Source organism: Mauremys reevesii, linkage group 5 (assembly GCF_016161935.1).
Source record: "Mauremys reevesii isolate NIE-2019 linkage group 5, ASM1616193v1, whole genome shotgun sequence".
Classification (NCBI taxonomy): Eukaryota; Metazoa; Chordata; order Testudines; family Geoemydidae; genus Mauremys; species Mauremys reevesii.
Window position 1 is genome coordinate 90,572,879 of NC_052627.1, and position 22,293 is coordinate 90,595,171.

Here is a 22,293-nt window from a genome sequence, read left to right on the forward strand (position 1 = left end):
GAAAAGCACGTTGCAGCCACTTGCATGTGGGATAGCTACCACAATGCATTGCTCTTTGTGGTGTTGCAAGAACTGCTAATGTGGCCACGCCAGTGCGCTTGAATCTGACAGTGTGGACACACTGCAGCGCTTTCCCTACTGTGCTCTCCAAGGGCTGGTTTAACTCACAGTGCTCTACATCTGCAAATGTACTCATGCCCTTAATTGTCACAATACAGTGTTTTTCAAACTTTGGGTTGTGACCCAGTATTGGATCGCAGCATGTCAGGCACTGTGTCGCTCTGGTCTGCACCGCCAGCCGGGACTTCAAAAGTCCTGTCGGCAGTGCTGCCCAGCTAAGGCAGGCTAGTCCCTACCTGTTTCAACACCACGCTGTGCCCCAGAAGCAGCCAGCAGCGGGACCCTTATCTCCAGCCCCACCCCAGGGGTTCCTGGGGCAGTCAAGGGACAGAGAGAAGGGGTGGTTGGATGGGGCAGGGGTCCTGGGGAGGCCGTCAGGAATGAAAGGAGGGGTTGGATGGTGTGGCGGGGGTCCGTGGGCGGTCAGGGTACAGGGAGCAGGGGTGTGTGGATGGGGCAGAGGTCCCAGAGGGGGCGTCAGGAAATGGGGGGGGGGGTTGGATGGGGCAGGAGTTCCGGGACGGGGAGCAGATAGGAGGTGGGGGCTGGGCCATGACCCCCTCCCCTAACCGGTCCTCCATACAATTTACGAAACCCAGTGCAAGCCTCAGGCCAAAAAGTTTGCCCACCCCTGATCTAAAGAACCTGTAGCTAGCTATGTGTTCTGACCTGGGACCATGCAGGTTCTGGGCTGCTGACACTTCCACATTGTCACTGGAAGCTTACATTAGGGTTTCCGCTGGAAGACGCTGTGGAGCTAGGCTTTGCAGAAAGTACCACCCAGAAGGGCCTGAATGGCTTCCACTCACAGTGCACTAATTGGCTGATGCTAGTATTTAAACCAGAAAGCCATCATGGGGATCTGTCTGAACAACAACCCTGCCTGCCTGCCTGCCTCCATTCCAGACCTTGTTGCTGTCAACCCTAGACTCTGGCTTCTGACTCTGGTTGGTCCTCAACTATTTGCTTGCTGTCTATAACCTGGTGCCTGATCCTGACTTCCTGATATCCTGACCCAGCTTGACCCCAACTCTGCTATTCACCTGCAACTTGGTGCCTGACCCTGACTACCTGGCATTGTGACTCAGCTCCTTCCCAGCCCTGCTTCTCGACTCCTGATTGCAACTTAGTAGCTAAGCAGTGCACACAGGCTGCCCACGAGCCACCCTGACAACATCCCCATGCAAGGTTTTGAGTGTTTTTGTCTTGCATTCACCTCCTAATTCCCTGGTTGTGACTGCAGAAACTAAGAGAGTACAGCGGGGAGGTATACATCTACCAAAGACAGAGTCAAAACGGTTAGATTTGATGGGGAGAAAAGTGTATTCAACTTCATCATTGCAAATCTGCATTGCCAACCAGCAAGCATTATTGTCTAAATACGACTTTGTAAATTAGGACTCCATGTCCAAATTCATGGATAAGGTACGTGAATCTCTAGGGAAGAGTTTGAGGCATTTATTGCAGAGGGCCATTTGGTGGCCAGGATGTCTTTGAAGTCAGCACTGGGTATGGCAGATGTTTCATGTAGCTCTGTGGTTTCAGCTGTGACAATGAGAAGGGCCTCAAGGCTACATAACTCCAGCATAGATCTTGAAGTTCAACAGGCCATCGAGAACTTGTCGTTTGGTCAGTTTTTGTTTTCTGAGAAAACTGTCAAGACTTCACATTCTTTTAAGGACTACAGATCTACTTTATGGTCTTTCAGTGTTTACGCCCAGGCCATAAGAATGTCATTTTGCAGGTCAGCAACATCACCAGCAATATTCCTCTCAGCAGTACTTTCAGTTGTCCTACCCTGCTACGTAGCAAAGTTCATCTGGAAAAGGACATAAATTAAGTGGAGAAGATCTTCTGGCTCTACTTTTACCCAACCAGCCTGTCCTCCATCTTCAGGGAGGGGCAGCCTATTTGATGTTTATATCGAGAACAGCATACCATTTGTGAACATTTCAAACCTGTCTCATCAGTCCAGAGACAGGCTGTCTCACTTTTACAGTTCTTGGGAAGCAATAACTATGGACAGATGGGTCCTAAACACTGTGGGATTAGGTTACACCATACAATTTCTGTCTATCCCCCCAATTCTACCTTCCTACTTATCCCTTTTCAAGGACTCCTCTCATGAGCCTCATGTTCTGCCCACCATTTTAGAAAGTCCAGAATCTCTGGAAGCAATTGGACAAGACTGTGACTTGCAGGTAGGGGGACAGACAAACTTCAACCATGCCTGAAGAGGATGATGATGCAGGTTCTTCAGCAGGTTCGACCTTTGTGTGCTCTGGGAGCTATAGAGGAGGCTCCTCCACTTCATCAGGGAAAGGGATTCTACTCTACTTCCCAATCCACAAAGTCCAAGGTAGAGGGTGAGATGTATCCTCAAACTCTGCAGTCTCAGCAAATACACCAAGTGTATGAGATTCCTCATGGTTACTATTCTTCCCGCCTGAAATTACAATGACTGGTTTGTTGTTCTCGATCCTCAGGATGCCTGTTTCCATGTGGTGATTTTCTCAGGCTACGGGAAGTTCTTGAGATTCGTTGTTGTCAGTCAATGCTATCAGTACACGTTTTTTCCCTTTGGTCTGTCATCAGCCCCACATGTCTTTACCAAATGCATGATGGCGGTAGCAGCCCATGTCAGAAGGAGGGGAGTTCATGTCCTCCTGTACCTATATGATTGGCTAGTGAGAGGCAAATCTAAGGAACAAGTCCTTAGTCATGTCCAGTTCACACTGGATCTCTTTGATCAACTGGGGATAATTTTCAACAAAACAAAATCGATATTGACTCCATCTAAAAAAATCAAGTTCTTTGTCCCCCTTCTAGATTCTCTGAATTCAAAGGTCTTTCTGTCTCTCACAAGCAGTTCCAGACAATTTGGTGCCTTTATTTGGATCCTCAGTCTCATCCTTTGACCATGGTCTATGTATGCATGAAGTTACTAGGACATGTGCCTGAATGCACTTATGTGATTCAGCATGCAAGACTGCATCATCATCCTCTTCAGGCATGGTTGAAGTTGGTCTGTCCCCCTAGCTGCAAGTCCCAGGCTTGTGGAATTGCCTCCAGAAGTTCTGGACTTTCTACAGTGGTGGGCAGAACAGAACAATGTATGCTAGAGTTTTCCCTTTGCCCATCCTCCACTGACCAGAACTTTGTTGACTGATTACTCCACACTAGTTTGAGAAGCACACGAAAGAACATAAAAGGTTCAGGTTTTGGGGTCAGAGCAGGAAGCATCATCTCATATCAACTTACTGGAGTTTTGAGCCATTTACAGTGCACGGTGTGCCTTCCGGGATCAGAAGTTCGTATGCTCATCGACAAACCATTGCAGTGTATTATATGAACAAGCAGGTTGGAGCCCACTTCTATCAGATTTGTCAGGGAGCAAATTGTTTTGGCACTTTTGCATCAAGGATGACATCATACCCTAGCAGCGCACTTACTGGGCTCTCAAACCAATTGGCCGACCATCTCAGCAGGACTTTCTTGGACAGCGACAAGTTGTCTCAAAAAAAGCAGCATAGTGAGGTCCATTTTCAGGGAATGGAGCATCCTGTTGGTCGACCTATTTGCAACAAAGGACAAGAAGAAGTGCCATCAGTTTTGTTCCTGAGTGGGACTGAGTCCAAGTTCTCTAATCAATGGTTTCCATCTGAACTGGGGAACATACCTGATGTATGCCTTTTCCCCCATCCTCTCATCTCTCTGGTTATTCTCAAACTGAAGTTGGACTGTGTCAAACTTATACTTACTGCATCAGCTTGGCCAAGGCAATGTTGATTCTCCGAAATTCTCAATCTGTCTGTTCAACCTCCCAAATCTCTTCTTCTCCTTTCTGACCTGCTGCCTCAGCACCATGGCCAGGTTGTTCATCTGGCACTGAGCAATCTGCACTTCATGGTGTACATGGCTAGATAAGGAGGAAAGGCACTGCTCAGAAGCAGTTCAGAGGATGCTGCTTAATAGTAGAAAACCATCTATTAGGTCCACTTATTTGGCTGAGTGGAAGCTTTTTTCAGTTTGATCAATGTCTAGGGTGACCAGGTCACCACACTAAAATATCGGGACACATTGGGGTGCCATCAGCCCCGCCCACAGTCCACCCCCGCTCTTCCCAGGCATCTCCCCCACTCTGCCCCAGGTCCCGCCCCCTATACTGTTTATGTAGACTCTGAATCCCACTACCTATCAGAACTGCTTGTGAGTTGCCTGAGTGGAAAACACATCTGCAACCGCTCAAAGAAGAAAAGACTGTTACTTACCTGTATTGTAACTCTTGTTCTTCAAGATGTCGGTGCAGATGTGTATTCCACGTCCTGCACTCTGTCCCCTCTGTGTTGGAATCTCCAGTTTTAGAAGGAGCTGAGAAGGGTTCAGTGTGGCATCACCCTTACATAGCCACAGGAGGGGCTACAAGGACCACAGATTGCAAGTGCCACCCTGACAGGTACTGCTAAGCAAAGTTCTCTGGCTTCAGTGCACTAGGCACATGCACACCTGAGAGAAATATGTGTCTGTACCCACATCTCAAAGAATAACAGTTGCAATACAGGTAAGTAACCATCTTTTATGGATTCTTCATCACTTAAATCAAAAAGCAGTATCTTTTTAAAAGATATATGCTCTAGTTTCAGCAGAAGTTATTGAACTTAATACAGGAATTACTGAGTGAAACACTGTAGCATGTGTTATGCAGGTCAAACTAGATCATCATAGTAGTATCTTCTGGCCTTATGTATACATTTACCTCATGGTTACAGAAAATAAATCCTGGTGATTTCTTCTCCCCTTATTGCATCTCTCCAATTCCCAGTTACTTATATGCATTGCCAGAAGAATTACATATTGTATAGTTTAAGAGTAAAGGCTTCTAGTAATACTGTATCTTCGATCTCATAGGCTTCCCTGTATGTTATTTCTTAGCATTACTTAAGCCTTGTTTATTTCCATTATCTATTTCTGTAGGTTGTGTTTTCTTCTAATGAAGACTTGGAAGTTGGGGACCAACAAACTAGCCTTATTTCAACAACAGAAGAAGTAATTCAAGAGGAGGAAGTGGCTGTGGAAGATAACAGCAGTGAACAACAGTTTGGAGTTTTTAAAGATTTTGACTTTTTAGATGTAGAGCTGGAAGATGCAGAGGTGAGACCCTGGAATTTCTTTTTTAGAATTGGAATTTCTATTTTAGAATGTTTTAAAAGCTGGGTTATGATGGTACAGTATTAAGGATTGGGCAGCAGTTCCAAAACTTCACTGATTTTGAAACCTTGACTACAAATTTTGCAATGTCATATGCAGCTACCAATTGTCTTTATGAGGGTGGGTTTAACTCCCCACTTATTCTATAAGAATATGTTTTGTAGCCAGGGAAATAATAATTTTGACGGCATAAGATTTTGTTATTAAGACTCTGAAGCTTTGCCCACTGTGTAAGAATGCTGTCTGCTGTGCTGGAAAATTTTGTTGAATGGAATAGCATATTAAGAATGCATGCAATCTTAGGTACTCATGCATTTCTACGTTTCCTGAATTTCAAGTAGTAAGATAGTATTCCATTTCACTATATACTATTGCTATCTCAATGAATTGTCAGACTATCCCACCTTGTCCTCACACAAGGTTTATATTGTAAAGCTGCCCTTACCTTTGCCATTCATATTGTATCTGATTTGGTGCATTTGTTTTCTCTTTTCACATTTTTCATTCTGTTAAGGTAATAAAAGGTTTAAAAGTTAACAGTAATACTAATTATTATTATTTGTTTATTATTTGTATTGTGGTAGAGCCTCTAGACCCCAACTGTGGATCATTGTCCCTTTGTGTTAGGCATTGTATGCACACATCATAATTTAAAGGTCTTAAACTGACTCCCAAAACAGGGAGTGGGAGTGAAAAAAAGAAATTAGTACTCTTTTTGTAATTCACCCTGTTACATCTGGTTATTATAGTACCTACAAAATATTAAATTAATAATAGGAGAACCTTGGAAGGTTTTTAGATTCAGATGAGCACAAAAAAGCCTAGATATTCATCTGAACTTTGAGATGCTCTCTCTTTCCATCTTTGTTTTCTCTGTCCCTCTTTGCAGGCTCCTGAATTCTTCTCCCTTCCCCGGAGGCCTCCAGTGCCTTACATCTCTCCCCTCTGCTGATTCTCATGTCCCCAGGGCAAATTACTTATCCAGTACACTTGTACCCACACACACGAGCCAGGTCTCTGGTATTCTGTGGCCTTCCCTTTTGTCCTCTATCTGATCACCTAAATTAACTGAGAATAAGTGAACAGTTGAGAAGAGTTAGATTCAAAAGCGTTAAGACCCAATAGAAAAGTGGCCACAGCTGCTGGCCCTTCAATTTTAACATCTAAAAAACAGAAGGGTTTGTGAGCAGCATGCATATTGCTTTTCCTGAATTTCAAATATGGTTCAATGTCAATTTTAATAACAGATCAGGCTGAGATACAGCCAGTTCTTATTCTAGCTCAACCAGTTCACCCATCCCTATGTCAAATTGTGCACTGCCCATTACCAATGTACGATATGGAGAGTTAATCAACAAAACACAATTTTTTTAAGTTTAGGACATCACTTTTATATGTGACATAATGGAAGTATAGTAATTTATATTAGAATTTATATTAAAATATACTGTGTGCTTTTTTGCTAATACTTAAATGTTAGTAATATTAACAGTCTGAGGAAAAAATAGATTAGTTTAAGGATGTTTTCAGTGCTTTAATCTCTAGCTCTTCATTTACGTTTGCATGCAAATACTCTGTCCATTTCTCTGGAGCAAACAAAATCACTGAAAAAAGTTGGAAAATATACATGTTGGCATACTAATAACATTTTGAATCTCCATGAGAGACAACCAGTTGCTGGAGTAACTTTGGAATTGGTATTTTCAAGTTTGAGGAGACTAGACCTGTGTGCTGGTTGAGAGAACCATTTTTAAGGAATCTTATTGGCTGTATCATTGATGGATTGATAAAGACCCCAGAAGAAGCCAAAGATCTTACCTGTCCACTTAGAATGGAAAAATGGTGACTAAAATATAGATTTCACTCAAGGTACAAAACCACACACCATCCTTCATATCTCAATTGGAAAATGAGAAAAAGGGAGGATCCATACGTTGATGTTTAGGGTCCTCTTCATAAATATTGAAATTGAAAAGTACTTAATATCTTTCAGAATGTCTAGTTAAAAATATGTCAAAGTTTTCCTCCAATATGAGTATAATTATGACTTCATATGTTTTGTCAACTGAATGTGGACAGTTAAAGTCAATTTAAGATTTCATTTGTGTTGAAGTTCAAGGATTTCATTCACTGCTTGTTTAAACAGTTTTTACATGTTACACCAAGGAAAATGTACCATAGACATGTTGTTTTAAGTGTTTTGTCTCATAACTTTTTCATAACCAATTTTACACAAAAAAAAGAAGTTAAAATTTTTTAGCTTTTTGACTAAAGCTTTTTCCAGAGCTTGAATCAGTCTTCTACAGTTGGCAACTCATACATAATAGAACCTTTCCTCCTGGTTATAGAGTATCTTAAGTGTTTGTCCTCGTTTTTTCTAATTATGTGTGTTTTCTTTTTTGCTAACCAGGAGCTGCAGGTAAGTTGCAGCCTGGTGCAGTGGCTTGTTTAATCTGTTGTTGTCAGTGGTGTGTTAGTCTGTGCTTTGTAGTCAGTAACATGTAATATTGGTACAGATATGATTATAGACAACATATTTAGTGAGATCCCAATACAAGATATCCAAGAGAAATTTGAGATTCATACTTCATTTTATGCGAATTGCAGATCATTTGCCATATATCTTAATCCTTTTAAGTAAAAACATCACGTAATGCATTTAAAATTACAATAAAATTGAAGGGCTGATTGAAACTCTGTTCACTGTGCTTTCAGTATTCCTGTGTCTTCTGTGTTGTCTTGGTGTGATCATTTCATTATTATATATTTGAGATACCTAGCATAAACTTCCTTTTTATTTTATTTTATTTTTTTACAGGGCGAAAGTATGGACAACTTCAATTGGGGAGTCCGTAGGCGCTCACTCGACAGTATTGACAAGGGAGACACACCATCCCTTCAAGAATGTCAGTATTCTGGTAGCACACCCAGCTTGAACTTGACCAATCAGGAGGATACTGATGAGTCCTCAGAAGAGGAAGCAGCACTGACTGCAAGTCAGATATTATCCCGATCACAGATGGTAAGTCATTCTTCTGTGAAAAGAATCAGTTTATAACCCAAGTTTATTTAAGCTTTAGTTAAATGGTTCTATCAACGGATCTTTTCAGAGAACATTTTTCATGCCATTGTTATAAAAACTGACAGCTGGAAACTTAAGTCTTCACCTGAATCTTTTAGAGGCAAATACTGCTCACACCTTCCACCCATAGTCGCAGAAAGCCTTGGATGCAACTGCACTAGTGTAGTTCAGCTTCTGGGGAGGCATTTCTGAAGCCTGTGAAGTGAGGTCACAATCTCAGCTCAGCAAAAGGGCTCTTCTATTAGCAGTAGATACATTGCTGTTGAGGTTCCAGTGCAGTGTTCTTTCTTCCATCAATGCTCATTAAATATGTAGTACATTTTTTTAAAACATTATAAAGATTATTCTGGTTTAAATATAAGATCTATGTTTTTGTAGTTTTTGACAAAAGAAAGATTGTATTCCTCATTTGCAAGTTGAAATAATTGAAGTGCAAAAATAAATCAATAGAACAGCACCAAGTCTTATGGGATTTCTGTTAGTGTTCCACCTTTCAAATTGCTAATCTGTTCCATTCTCATTCATTATGTACTATATAAAATAGACTAATGCAATACTACTTCCTGTTTATGTCTCATTTGTATAAATTAGCACAGGATTAAATTAAATTTTCTCCAGTACAGCTATTTGCTGGTCTAAATATTCATACTAGAGAAACCTATGATGATATTCTAGATGTTTTTGTAATGTGAAAACACAAACATTGGTTATCAGTAGTAGTTTTTCTTGTAGAAAAGAATGATCTTCCTGTTATGGTCTTCTTCCCTTGCAGTTAGGTGTTGATATACCACCTAAGATAATTTTTCATTTTTAAATTTTGAAAATAGGTTAATAAGTAAAATATACCTTTGGAGATAGGATAACATAGGGAATTTGTAATGGGATATAAATCCTTCTCCCTCTTGTTCTCCAAATTCCAAGGTCTTGGTACAGTTTTGGGAACAGGTATCCACATCACAAAAACCGCCATCATAATTGGCACTAAATTTTCATCCTTAGCAGAGAAATAAAGGATTGAGTGAGTGTGGAATCAAAACAAGTTTATTCATTCTTTTAATAAAATTACAATAATTTTATTCCAAGTAAACATTTAAGTATTACAAGATTGCTCATTATTACAAAAAATTGTCTTCTCTTCCCCTCCCCAAATAAAAAACACCACTAAATGGATAATGTATACATCCAGGGATAGGCAACCTATGGCATGCATGCCAAAGGCGGCACGCGAGCTGATTTTCAGTGGCACTCACAGTGCCTGGGTCCTGGCCACTGGTCCGGGGGGGGGTGGGGCGGGCTCTACACTTTAATTTAATTTTAAATGACGCTTCTTAAACATTTTAAAAACCTTATTTACTTTACATACAACAATAGTTTTGTTATATATTATAGACTTATAGAAAGAGGCCTTCTAAAAACGTTAAAATGTATTACTGGCACGCGAAACCTTAAATTAAAGTGAATAAATGAAGACTTGGCACACCACTTCTGAAAGGTTGCCGACCCCTGGTATACATAAAGTGATAGCACAGAAATCATCACTTTACTATCAGGTATGTTTAAAAAAAAAAAAACCTGCAAAAAGAGCCAGAAAACAAACAATTCTATTTATAGGTAGCAAAGAATTATCTACATTATCCTGATTAGCACCTCATTTAAGTTAGCTTTTTTTGGCCTCATTATGTCAATAGGAAGACTCACTGTAGCTGAGGTGAAAGAAAAGTTTTTGGTTTTTTTTTAATCTTCAGAAAATTTCTATTTCACCAGAAACAACACAAAAGCTTAGATCAGGGATCGGCAACCTTTGGCAAGTGGCTTAGATAATGAAAAGAATTCCGGAGATAATGTCAATATTTTTCTAATATGATCTTGGGTTAGTTCTGCAGATACCAGGAAAAATTTAAATTTAAGACAGCATATTACCCTATATTCTTCATATAGAATATGTCTACACTGCACTTAAACACCTGCAGCTGGCTTGTATCAGCTGGTTCAGGCTGCAGGGCTATAAAATTGTGGTGTAGACATTCAGGCGTGGGCTGGAGCCTGACATCTGGGACCTGAGCGGGACTTGGGGGTCCCAGATTCTTGGCGCCAGCCTGGGTCCAAATGTCTACACCACAATTTTACAGCCTCAAAACCTGAGCCGCACAACCCAAGTCAGGTGACACAGTCCAGCCACGGGTGTTTAATTGCAGTGTAGGCGTACCCATGGTATGCCTAATATATTCTAGGTCCTATGGTATTGGCAGAGTGCCTGTGACCTTTCTATTTGACATAGATGAAGTGATATAGCTGAAGGATATATAAGAGGTATATGAAATATATTTAGACGGTATAGTGGGGAACAAATTTGGCCAAGAAATATCAAAGAACTCGACCCTTTAATAAAGATTCTGGAATATGTGATGCCCTTATATTATCACCACCAATTAAACCAAATCCAACTTTATATTAATAAAATTTAGATTATTTGGATTGCTGCAAAAATTGCTCTTAGTGTAACTATTAGAATTTTATTAGTAGTCTGTGTCTAGCTAGTTGGACTGCCTCAAAAGCAATACTGGGGGTTGGGAAGAGAGAGAGAATCTACTCCTTACATCACTTGGGTGTTACAGTGACATTGACTTGAAAAAATCTTCTGTACTATCGTCGTCCTTAATTATCATCCTCCTTTTAGAAGACTATTCAAAAAGAGGAAATAGATACCCTGTTACTGTACAAAAATGGAAATTAGAAATTATAGACTCAAAAAAGAAACAAATCCTTGGAGGTAGTCATAGATGAGGCATGTTTATGCAAAAGCTTGCACTATCACTGCCCATGCCAAAGAATTTCAATCTAGCATCTTTCAGAAGCACAAAAAAGTCTTTATTAACAAAATAGAGAACGTTTTCCGTGTACCAAAAATTACTTTAAACTCCCTTCGAAGGAAAGTTAAATGTTGCAGACATGCACATAATGGTTTGAATAGTGATGTAGAGTACTTTATTAATACACCTCTACCCAGATATAACGCTGTCCTCGGGAGCCAAAAAATCTTACCACGTTATAGGTGAAACCGCATTATATCGAACTTGCTGTGATCTGCCAGAGTGTGCAGCCCCGACCCCCTGGAGCACTGCTTTACCGCGTTATATCCAAATTCGTGTTATATCGGGTCACATTATATTGGAGTAGAGGTATATATGTTCAAACAAACTTCAGTTAATTTCTTGTTGTCTTTAGCTTATATGGTTCCAGTCAATCACTGAAATATTTCACATGTTTTTTTTTTTCTCTTAGTTAAACAGTGATTCTGCCATAGATGAAACAATATCAGATCGTGCAAGTTCATTATTGCAGTCTCAAGACTCCACTAGCAGTATGGGAACAGAAGAGGTGCTTCAAATCAGAGCTGAGACCCCAAGTTTGGAGGCTTCACCTCTAGATAATTCTAGCAACCAGCTGCCTGAGGTGGGGAGAAATGTGGGCTGGTGCATGACTGATTTGGGCTCTTTCTAGCACTGCATAGCAGCTTTTGCTTTCTTTTCAACAGAATTTTCATCTGTTAAACTGATTATTTGATTTATCTTCAATATTTTTAACCTGTTGGGCTTTCTTATTGAATATAAAATGTCTCCTGGGAATGAAAATCTCTTATAATGGACTCAGGAAATTTACCACAGGTTAAAAATATTCTTGAAGTGCTATTAATGAGCATTTTGTGGTGAAAAATAACAATAGGCTTGTGTGAAAGACGCTTTTCCTGGGTATGGTGAAAATCTTTCTGTAGCACTATTTTCTTTTAAAAACCTTTTGCTTTTTTGCTTTCCTTGGGTTTATGTGATTTGGTGCTATGGATTGGGAATAAAACCTCAGGCCAGCTGTGTTAGTAGTTGGTTCAATCAAATAAGCCTTTAAAAAGGATCTCAGAATTCTAGTGGTATTTTTTTTGGAAAGGCCTGTGTGGAGTAAGCCAGATTCCAGCTAATAGCCTCCCAGAAATCTGTGAGTATTTTAGTTTCCTGGTTGATTTAAGATGTTTTAAAAAATCATTTGAATAGTTTTAAAATAACAAAATTAATTTTAAAACAAAACTAGTTCAGTTGCTACTGTTTCTACAATACCTAATATTTTTAGGTTAAAACTTCGTATATGGTGGTTTTGACTGGAAAGTGAACTTGACTTGTTTTAGGTTGCCTTTTGTAATTTCTAGGTCTAGTAAAGATTACCGGGTTAATTTTCAATTCCATTATGTTTAGAAAAGCACTGGATTATTCATTGCTTGTTTAAAACACAAAACCAAATTCTGTCAGCTCTTATGGAACACTAAACTCTCCTAATACAGTATTTGGTTAAATGGAAGTGTGGGGGCTATACATTCTTGGAGAAGTACTAACCTCTCCACCGTACCATGCTAGATGTGGGACAGTGGGGCACCATAGTGAAGGAAAGTAAATCCTGGCTCAGTGGATCTGCCTCTTCCTGGAACAAGGTTCACCAGAGCAGGGACCTCTGCTTCCTTGCTCTCCATTTCTGGTCCAGTCTCAACCGCAGCTTATATTTCTTTTTCTTACTTTTTTCTTTAGCCCTTCCTATCCCCCTTACTTTTGTTTACTGTGTTCTTCTCACCACCCACAACACTTGGTTAAAAGACATATACTGTAACCACTTGAAAACCCCTACCAAAAGAAATATCCTTTTATTCAAGTCTAAAACTATTTCTTATAAAAACCCTGAACGGATACACGGAGTGTAAACTGAGTTGTAAGATAACTTCAGCAATCTTGCACTGCCCAGTGAAAAGCAGGACATCACAGCTGCTTGGTGGATGAGCTTTCCCTTCATTGGTGGAGAGATCAGTTAGGTGAACAGCTTGTATTGCTGTTATAGATGAAGGTTTATGACTAATTCCCAGTCCAGCATATTAATGCCCCTGTTTTTCAAGTGGATCCATGGAGGTAGATGCTCACACACATGCGCCCCATTGAGGCCAGTGGGGCTCCTTGGGAGTACAAAGGTCCACCCATGATGAGCCAGTTGTAGGTCTGGAGCCTAAAACTTTATCACAGCTTGTTTAATTTATATCATTTCTGCCAGTCCTGATAGAAAATAAAATGGAAATATTGGAATTCATACGTAAGAGCCCCTCTCAGCAGCCAATGATTTGGTACCAGTAAGACATAATTTAAAATGCCACATTTGTGTTTCAAAGTCATATAAATTCATCTAAAGGAAACCTGTCAACGGCTCCATTGTTTTCATTATGATCATTTAATCTGACCTCCTGCACATTGCAGGCCACAGAATGTTACCCATCCACTCCTGTAATAGGCCCATAACCTCTGCCTCAAATCTTGATTTAAAGACTTCAGATTACAGAAAATCCAACATTTACTCCAGTTCAAATCAGCAAGTGACCTGTGCCCTGTGGTGCAGGAGAAGGCAAAAAAAAAAAAAAACAACCCAGGAAAATTCCGTCCCAACCCCAAATATGGCAGTCCTTAGACCCTGAGCATGTGGGCTCAATCCATCATTTTAGACACATGGGAAAGAATTTTTGGTAATAACTTCGAGCCGTCTCCATCTAGTGTCCCATTGCTAGCTGTTAGAAATATTTGTTTCTAGACGTGGATGGACCATGTGCCATTGTGACAATCTCAACATGCTATCCCCTCCATAAACTTATCAAACTCATTCTTGAAACAAATTAGGGTTTTTTTCTCCACTACCCCCATGGAAAGCTGTTCCAGAACTTCACTCCTCTGATGGTTAGAAACCTTCATTTAATTTAATGCCTAGATTTATTGATGGCCAGTTTATATCCATTTGTTCTTGAGCCAGGATTGGCCCTTAAACTAGATAACTCTTCTACCTCCCTAGTGTTCATCCCGCTGATGTATTTATAGAGAGTAATCATCGCTCCCCTGAGCATTCATTTTGTTAGGCTAAGCATGATAAGATCCTTAAATCTCCTCTTCTAATTTAGGTTCTCCATTCCTCTGATCATCCTAGTAGCCCTTCTCTGCACCTGTTCCAGTTTGAATTCATCTTTCTTAAACATGGGAAACCAGAATTGCACACAGTATTCCAAATGAAATCATTGTATAATGATGATGACACTTACCTATCTCTATTGGCAATACCTCGCCTGATATGCATCCTAGGATTGCATTAGTCTTTTTTATGGCTGCATGATATTAGCATTTCATAGTCATCCTGTGATCTACCAGTATACCCAGGTCTTTCTCCTCCTCTTTCACTTCCAACGGATACGTCCCGAGCTTATAGCAAAAATTCTTGTTGTAAGTCCCTAAGTGCATGACTTTGCACTATTAAATTTCATTCTATTTCTGTTATACTGGCTTTCAAGGTCATCCAAATCCTTGTATAACATTTCAGTCCTCCTACATATTGGCAATGCCTCCCAGCTGTGTGTCATCTGCAAATTTTGTTAGCACACTCCCATTTTTCATGCCCAGGGCACTAATGAAAATGTTAAATAAAATTGGGCCCAACACCAATTCTTGAGAAACTCCACTAGTAACCTCCCTCTACCTGACAGTTCACCTTTTGGCATAACCTGTTGCAGTCTCCCCTTTAATGAGTTTGTTATCCATCTTCACCAATTTAATAATTTCCCATGTGGATCTGCACTGAAATCCAGGTAGATTAGACCTACATTTCCTTTGTCTAGAAAATCGGTTATCTTCTCAAAAACATCAAGTTGGTCTGATCTACTTTTTATAAAACAATGTTGTATTTTATCCCAATTACCATTTACCTCTATGTTCTTAACTACTGTCTTTCAAAATTTGTTCTAAAACCTTGCATATAATTGAGGTCAAACTAATAGGTCTGTATTCATTTATGGCAATGTATACATTTAGGTGTTGGGCCATATCTAGACTGTCTTTAAGCTCCACTCCTCCTCAGTGTTTAGCGGTCCCTCTTCTTCTTTCCTGGTTTTATTTTTATTTATATGGCTAAAGAATCTTTTAGAATAGGTTTTACTTTCCTTTGGAAGGTCCAACTCTGCCTGGCTTTTGGCAGTTCTCGCTTTTTCTCTACATTTTTTTACCTCAAAGAGGTAGTTTTCCTTGTATCTCCCCACCCCCCCTTAATCTCCTCTTTTCCAAACTAAACATACCCAGTTCCTTTTACCCTTGCGTATATGACTTGAATTCCATCCCTTTGATCATCATTAGACTAAGGGGAGCCTCTCGCTAGGATTTTTTTCTCTTTTTGAGACGTAATGAATATACACAGGTTAAAATTAGCAGAGAAAAAGATTTCTAACAAAGTTTCCAGGCAAATTATGAATATTTTTAATAATGGAAAATTCAGAAACAACTGAATTTTCTGAAGACTCTAGCACAGATTTAAAACTAAAACAACTGAAAAAAAGTTAATGTTAAATACAATAAAATAAAAATTGCAAGATTTCACGGCATTCAGTTTTTCTTTCTCTTTCTAGATCAGAGAGAATAGCTGTGTGTTCAGAACCTTATTGTTTCATTCATGCATATTAGGTTATTTCCCAATAACAGTATGTCAGTCTTGTAGTGAGAACAGGGAATTTCCATTCCTAATGGTATCTTCCTTACAAAAACAAATACCTAACGATCAAGCAAGTTCTTAGAGAAGGATACAACATCAGTCTGCATCACCACTGGCATTGCAGATTCATTAAGATTTCTGATGAATTACGCCATTTCGCAGGTGTTCCATATGCCCTTCTGCTATATACAGCTTAACTGAAAGCATTTCTCTATTAAGGAGTCTAGAAAATTTCAGCCTTGACCATGTGGAGAAGACACATTTAGCACGTATTAACACAGACAGCAATATTCAGAAGAACAATAGCACACAATTGACTGTTCCTTTTTTTTATCTGGAAGAATATCTAGAGAATACTTACCTTATTAATGATCTCTCTCTATTATGTTCTTTGTAGATCTGGACTCACTCTTTGACCTTGATTTGAAAAAATCTGTACTAGAAATGGGCCACTGTTTAGACCTACATTGTTTTTTCTTTAAAATGTCTGGCATGCCCATGGACATTAGCTATTTGGTTGGACAAAATAGCTATTTTATGTGACAGAACCCCAGATTTAATGTCTAAAAGAGGTATTTCAGGGGTGATGTCATTAGCCAATTGTCATAAGGAATAGAGTACTATCACAGCCTAGCGTATCACTGTCAAGGTCTAATAGCTTCAGGACAAATGTGAGAGTAAATGATGAAGTACGGCTATTCAGGGATGGAGTGTCCAGTCTTTAATATGTGTTCAGTTAGTTTATAGTGAAAGGAAATTTGGGATTGATGGAAGCCATAACATAAAGAGAGAGAGAGAGAGAGAGTGTGTGTGTACACAGTAGAAATTCTCTGAAATAGCTTGAGAGCAATCCTGTGTGTCCCAGTGTAGGAGACATAACATCACCATGAGAGTGCTAATCTACATAGGAAATTGCCTCCTGAGAACAACAATTATAAAGAAGTTGATTTTTATTGTGGAAATAAAATCTAATGACTATTTCAGGTGTTTGGGCTCATTCATAAATTAGCTAAGTCCAAAACCCATCATCTGTTTAATATAGTGAAGTTAATGTAGTTTTACAATGGAAAAAAGTACAGGACATTCTAATGTATATCAGAATGATTTACTCATGATAGTCAGTGATGTAGTATATAGCTTTAATTGGTCAGGGTTAAAAATGAGAGTTCTAGCAATAACTCCAGTTTATAAGACAAATTATGCAAAATCTGTTCTTCTTCGAGTGATTGCTCCTATGCATTCCAGTTAGGTGTGCGCGCTGCGCGTGCACGGCATCTCGGAACTTTTTTTACCCTAGCAACACCGGCGGGCCGGCTGGCGCCCCCTGGAGTGGCGCCGCTATGGCGCGTGTTATATACCCCAGCCGGCCCGTCCGCTCCTCAGTTCCTTCTTACCGCCCGTGACGGCCAGTTGGAACTGTGGAGTGCTCTTCGTTCTCCACGACCCTAGCTTTCGCTTCTGATTTGTATATAGTTAGTTTAGTAGTTAGTTTGACAGTTACTTAGTTAGTTAGTTAGTGTAAATAGATAAGGTAAAAGGGGGGGGGGTTCCCCTTTTACCTCACCCGGTGCGGGCTCATGCCCAAAGCACTGGGCTTTAAGCCCTGCGCGAGGTGCCAGAGGCCTATGCCCATCGGAGACCCGCACGACGCCTGTCTCCGTTGCTTGGGCGAAGGGCACAGAACAGACAACTGTTCGATCTGCTCTACTTTTAAACCGCGGACCCGAAAAGAGCGGGATATCCGCTTGAAGCAGATCTTGATGGAGGCGTCGCTTCAGCCACCGGCACCGTCCGCGCCGGCACCGCGAACTGCCTCGGTGCAGAGCGCACCGGCGGCACCGAGCCGCTCCACCTCCGCGGCACCGCTGATGCAGAAAGCGGTTTCGAAGTCTCGGCACCGCTCGCTTTCGCCCGCGAAGAAGCAGAGACTGGCGAAGGCACTGGCTCAGGTTCGCTCTGAGGACTCTGCAAAAGTGGTTACGCAGCCTGCGGCCCCCGCGGTGCCCGTGCACAAGCCGTGCACCGGACCTTTGACTCGGGTGCCGCAAGGCCCGTCGAGTCCGGCGCCGCCACGCTCCCCGGTGCCGTCCGCGGTTGAGCCCCGGCTGCCGTCAACGCCGGAGACATTTGCCTCCGCGCGAGAGCTGATCCAGCTCATAGAGGCACCAGGCCTCCGGCCCCCGGCACCGCCGGTGCGGGCTGTCGTGTCGGCGGGGAAGCCGGCCAGAATGACCCGGCCACCGTCCCTGGTCAGGCGACATGGACGACGCACCCGGTCCCGGTCTCATTCCCGGTCCTGCGGCAGGTCTCCGTCCCGTCGCTCGCGATCTCGGCACCGCTCGCCATCGCGGTACCGATCGCCGTCGAAACGTTGGTCGCAGTCCCGGTACCGCTCGTCATCGCGGTACCGGTCGTACTCCCGACGCCGCACGAGGTCCAGGTCGCCATCGCGTCGGCACCGTCAGAGATCGCCGTCCCGGCACCGCGACTCGCGCGGGCGTTCACGGCACCGGAGGTCTCAGTCCCGGTCGAGCTCCCGGCACCGTGACGGACGTCACTCCCGGTCGCCTTCCCGGTACCGAGTGGAGCAACATCGCTCTTCCTTGCCATCCGGGGACGGACTGCCCCATTCTGCAGTGCACTCTGTGAGCGCCTCGGCACCTCCATGGCCATCTCGGCCCGCGTCGGTCGCTTCCGGCACGGAAGGATACGGACTCCTGCCACCTACCCCACAAGGCCATCCTCAAGGGGCACAGCCGTGGGGCTTCTGGGTTCCATGGGCCCAGTATGAGGCGCAGGGGGTGCCCTTTCCACCAAGGCCTCCCGTGTCCGAGCGCAGGGTTCCAGAGGCGACAATAACCCGACCGGCCCCTTCGCCACCGGCGGTGGAGGCTATACCGTCGGAGTCCCAGGGCCGCGCGCAGCCCGCCCCCCCCGACGAGCAAGCAGTGGACCCCTCTTCGGAAGCGGTCGTCCAGGGGTTGTCCTCCTCGTCCTCGCCTGATGAGGCAGTGGCCAGCGCAGCGACAAAGCTGCCTCCACCTATCGATGTAAAGGCTCACCAAGACCTCCTTCGCCGAGTGGCAACAGCTATGGCCTTGCCGATAGAGGAGGTGCAGGAGGACGAGGACCCCATTACAAATGTTGTTGGGGCAGACATGCCGGTCCGAGTTTCGCTGCCTTTTGTACGGATAGTGCAGAAGAATGCCACCACGATCTGGCAGACGCCTGCGTCCGTGCCTCCTACAGCCCGTGGTGTTGAGCGAAAGTACTCTGTCCCTCCCACGGGCTATGAATATTTGTACACACATCCGACCCCGGACTCCCTGGTAGTCCAGTCGGTTAATGATAGGGAGCGTCACGGCCAACCGGCCCCCGCGCCCAAATCAAAGGACGCGAGGCGTATGGACCTGCTAGGCCGAAAGGTCTATTCCGCGGGAGGCCTACAGATGAGGATAGCCAATCAGATGGTCCTCCTCGCCAGGTACGTCTTTGATATCTTGACGTCCCTGGCGAAATTTACTGAACTCCTGCCGACGGCTTCCCACCAGGAGTTCGCGGCCATGTTGGAGGAGGGGAGGCGATCGTCTAGATCCTCCATCACAGCCGCCCTCGACGCTGCGGACTCAGGTGCGAGGACCTTGGCCTCCGGTGTAACGATGCGGCGTATCGCCTGGCTGCAGTCTTCCACCCTGCCGCCGGAGGTCCAATATACACTACAGGACCTGCCATTCGATACAAAGGGGCTTTTCTCAGAAAAGACGGATTCTCGAATCCAGACTTTGAAGGACGGCCGTATTGCTATACGTACTTTAGGCATGCATATGCCAGAGACGCAGCGCAGGCCATTCCGTCCACAGCCCTCCCGACCGGCCTATCAGTCTCGGTATCGACCTTACAATAGCCGACGACCGGCCCAAAATCGCCGTCGTCCGTCCGGCAACCGCCGCAACCAGGGCCAGGCCGCTTCCAAGGCCCCTCAGGGGGCTAAGCAGGCCTTTTGATGGGACACTCGAGGACGGCCCATCACTCTCCCTACCGGATCCTTCCCCTTTATTTTACAACCGCCTTTCCCATTTCTTTTCGGCGTGGTCCCAATTAACATCAGACAACTGGGTGCTTCAAACAGTCCAGTCGGGATACCGCCTGCAATTTGTTTTGCCCCCACCTTCCCACCCACCCTCCCTGTCCCTCTTCAGGGACCCCTCTCACGAGCAAGTCCTCTTACAAGAGGTCCAGACTCTGTTGAGCGTGGGTGCCATAGAAGCAGTGCCTCAAGACAGACGGTGCAGGCGATTCTACTCCCGTTATTTTCTCATCCCCAAGACGAAAGGCGGGCTACGTCCTATCCTGGACCTTCGCGAGCTGAACAAATACCTGCTCAAGCCCAAGTTTCGTATGGTCACCCTGGGGACCATCATTCCCTCTCTGGATCCGGGAGACTGGTTTGCCGCCCTCGACATGAAGGACGCATACTTCCATGTCGCAATCTATCCTCCCCATCGTCGTTACCTTCGGTTTGTGGTCAATGACACCCACTACCAGTTCGCCGTGTTGCCGTTCGGACTTTCCACCGCCCCGAGGGTGTTTACCAAATGCATGGCGGTAGTCGCCGCAGCCCTCCGACGTCGTCAGATGCACGTTTACCCGTATCTCGACGACTGGCTGATTCGAGGTCAGTCCCAGCAACTTGTGATGGACCAGATGTCAGAAATCCTGTCTCTCTTTCATCGGCTCGGTCTTCTCATCAACACCGAGAAGTCCACTTTGATTCCAACACAGCGGGTGGAGTTCATCGGAGCGGTCCTCGACTCCACAGTGGCCAGAGCCTGTCTCCCTCGCGCTCGGCACCAGACGATGGTCTCCATCATCCGGGACCTCGTCGCCTTCCCTACCACGACGGTGCGCTCCTGCCTCCGCCTCCTGGGCCACATGGCTTCGTGCACGTATGTCACCGCGTAGGCGCGGCACCACCTTCGTCCGTTCCAGTCGTGGCTCGCGTCGGTGTACCGGCCACATCGAGACCCCATCGACATGGTGGTCACGGTCACCAGGACGGCCTTCGAGTCTCTCCACTGGTGGCTCAACCCGGAGGTCGTGTGTGCCGGAGTTCCGTTCCACCCTCCTCGCCCGTCCGTCACTCTGACCACGGATGCCTCAGCACTCGGTTGGGGGGCCCACCTGGGCGATCTCCACACGCAGGGCCAGTGGTCGGCCCAGGAGCTCGCCCTGCACATCAATGTTCGCGAGCTACGCACCATCCGCCTGGCCTGTCGCACCTTTGGCACCCACCTGCAAGGCCGTTGTGTGACAGTATTCACGGACAACACCACCGCGATGTTCTACGTGAACAAGCAGGGCGGAGCCCGCTCCTCCCCCCTGTGCAAGGAAGCGATGCTCCGGGGGGCTTCTGCGTGACCCACTCAATTCACCTGGAAGCATCCTTTCTTCCGGGAGTGCAGAACACGCTGGCCGACCATCTCAGCAGGTCGTTCCTCTCCCACGAGTGGTCCCTCCGTCCAGATGTCGTCCACACAATCTTCCGGAGGTGGGGGTTTCCCCAAGTAGACCTATTCGCCTCCAGAGAGAACAGGAAGTGCCACCTGTTTTGCTCGTTCCAGGGTCGCTCGCCAGGCTCCCTGTCGGACGCCTTCCTGTATCCCTGGAAGGATCGCCTCCTCTACGCCTTCCCTCCGTTTCCGCTTGTGCACCAAGTGCTCCTGAAGCTTCGGAGGGACAGAGCCCACGTCATTCTAATAGCGCCGGCCTGGCCAAGGCAGCACTGGTACACCCTGCTGCTCAAGCTCTCCATTCGGGAACCCATCCCCCTTCCGTTGTGGCCGGACCTCATCACCCAGGATTTCGGCAGGCTCCACCATCCAAACCTGCAGTCCCTCCATCTTACAGCTTGGTACCTGAGTGGCTGACCCACGCGGAGAGGGGCTGTTCTGCAGCGGTCCAACAGGTCCTGCTCGAGAGCAGAAAGCCTTCCACTCGCTCCACTTACCTAGCGAAGTGGAAGAGGTTTGCACTCTGGTGTGATCATCGAGGTCTTAATCCATTCCTGGTCCCGGTCCCCACCATCCTGGACTACCTCTGGCACCTTAAGGAGCAAGGTCTGGCGGTCTCCTCCTTGAGAGTTCATCTGGCAGCGGTATCAGCCTTCCTTCCCTCCGTGGAAGGTCGGTCCATCTTCTCGAACCAGATGGTTTCCCGTTTCCTCAAAGGCCTGGACCGCTTGTACCCGCCGGTGCGGCGTCCTGCCCCGACCTGGGATTTGAACCTCGTATTGGCCAAGCTGATGGGTCCTCCGTTCGAGCCTTTAGCCACATGCTCCCTGCTCT

General features: G+C 44.6%; 1 protein-coding gene across 20 annotated transcripts in view; it reads left to right on the forward strand.

Annotated features, from left to right (window-relative positions):
- The window catches only part of FRYL (FRY like transcription coactivator), a 353,094-nt gene that overhangs the window by 291,090 nt on the left and 39,711 nt on the right, over positions 1 to 22,293 (forward strand). For all 20 annotated transcript variants that reach the window (XM_039539634.1, XM_039539632.1, XM_039539630.1 and 17 more), the window contains 3 exons: positions 5,095 to 5,271; positions 8,147 to 8,350; positions 11,693 to 11,863. In XM_039539634.1, coding sequence (XP_039395568.1) covers positions 5,095 to 5,271; positions 8,147 to 8,350; positions 11,693 to 11,863 — 552 coding nt within the window. The remainder of the gene's footprint in view (positions 1 to 5,094; positions 5,272 to 8,146; positions 8,351 to 11,692; positions 11,864 to 22,293) is intronic.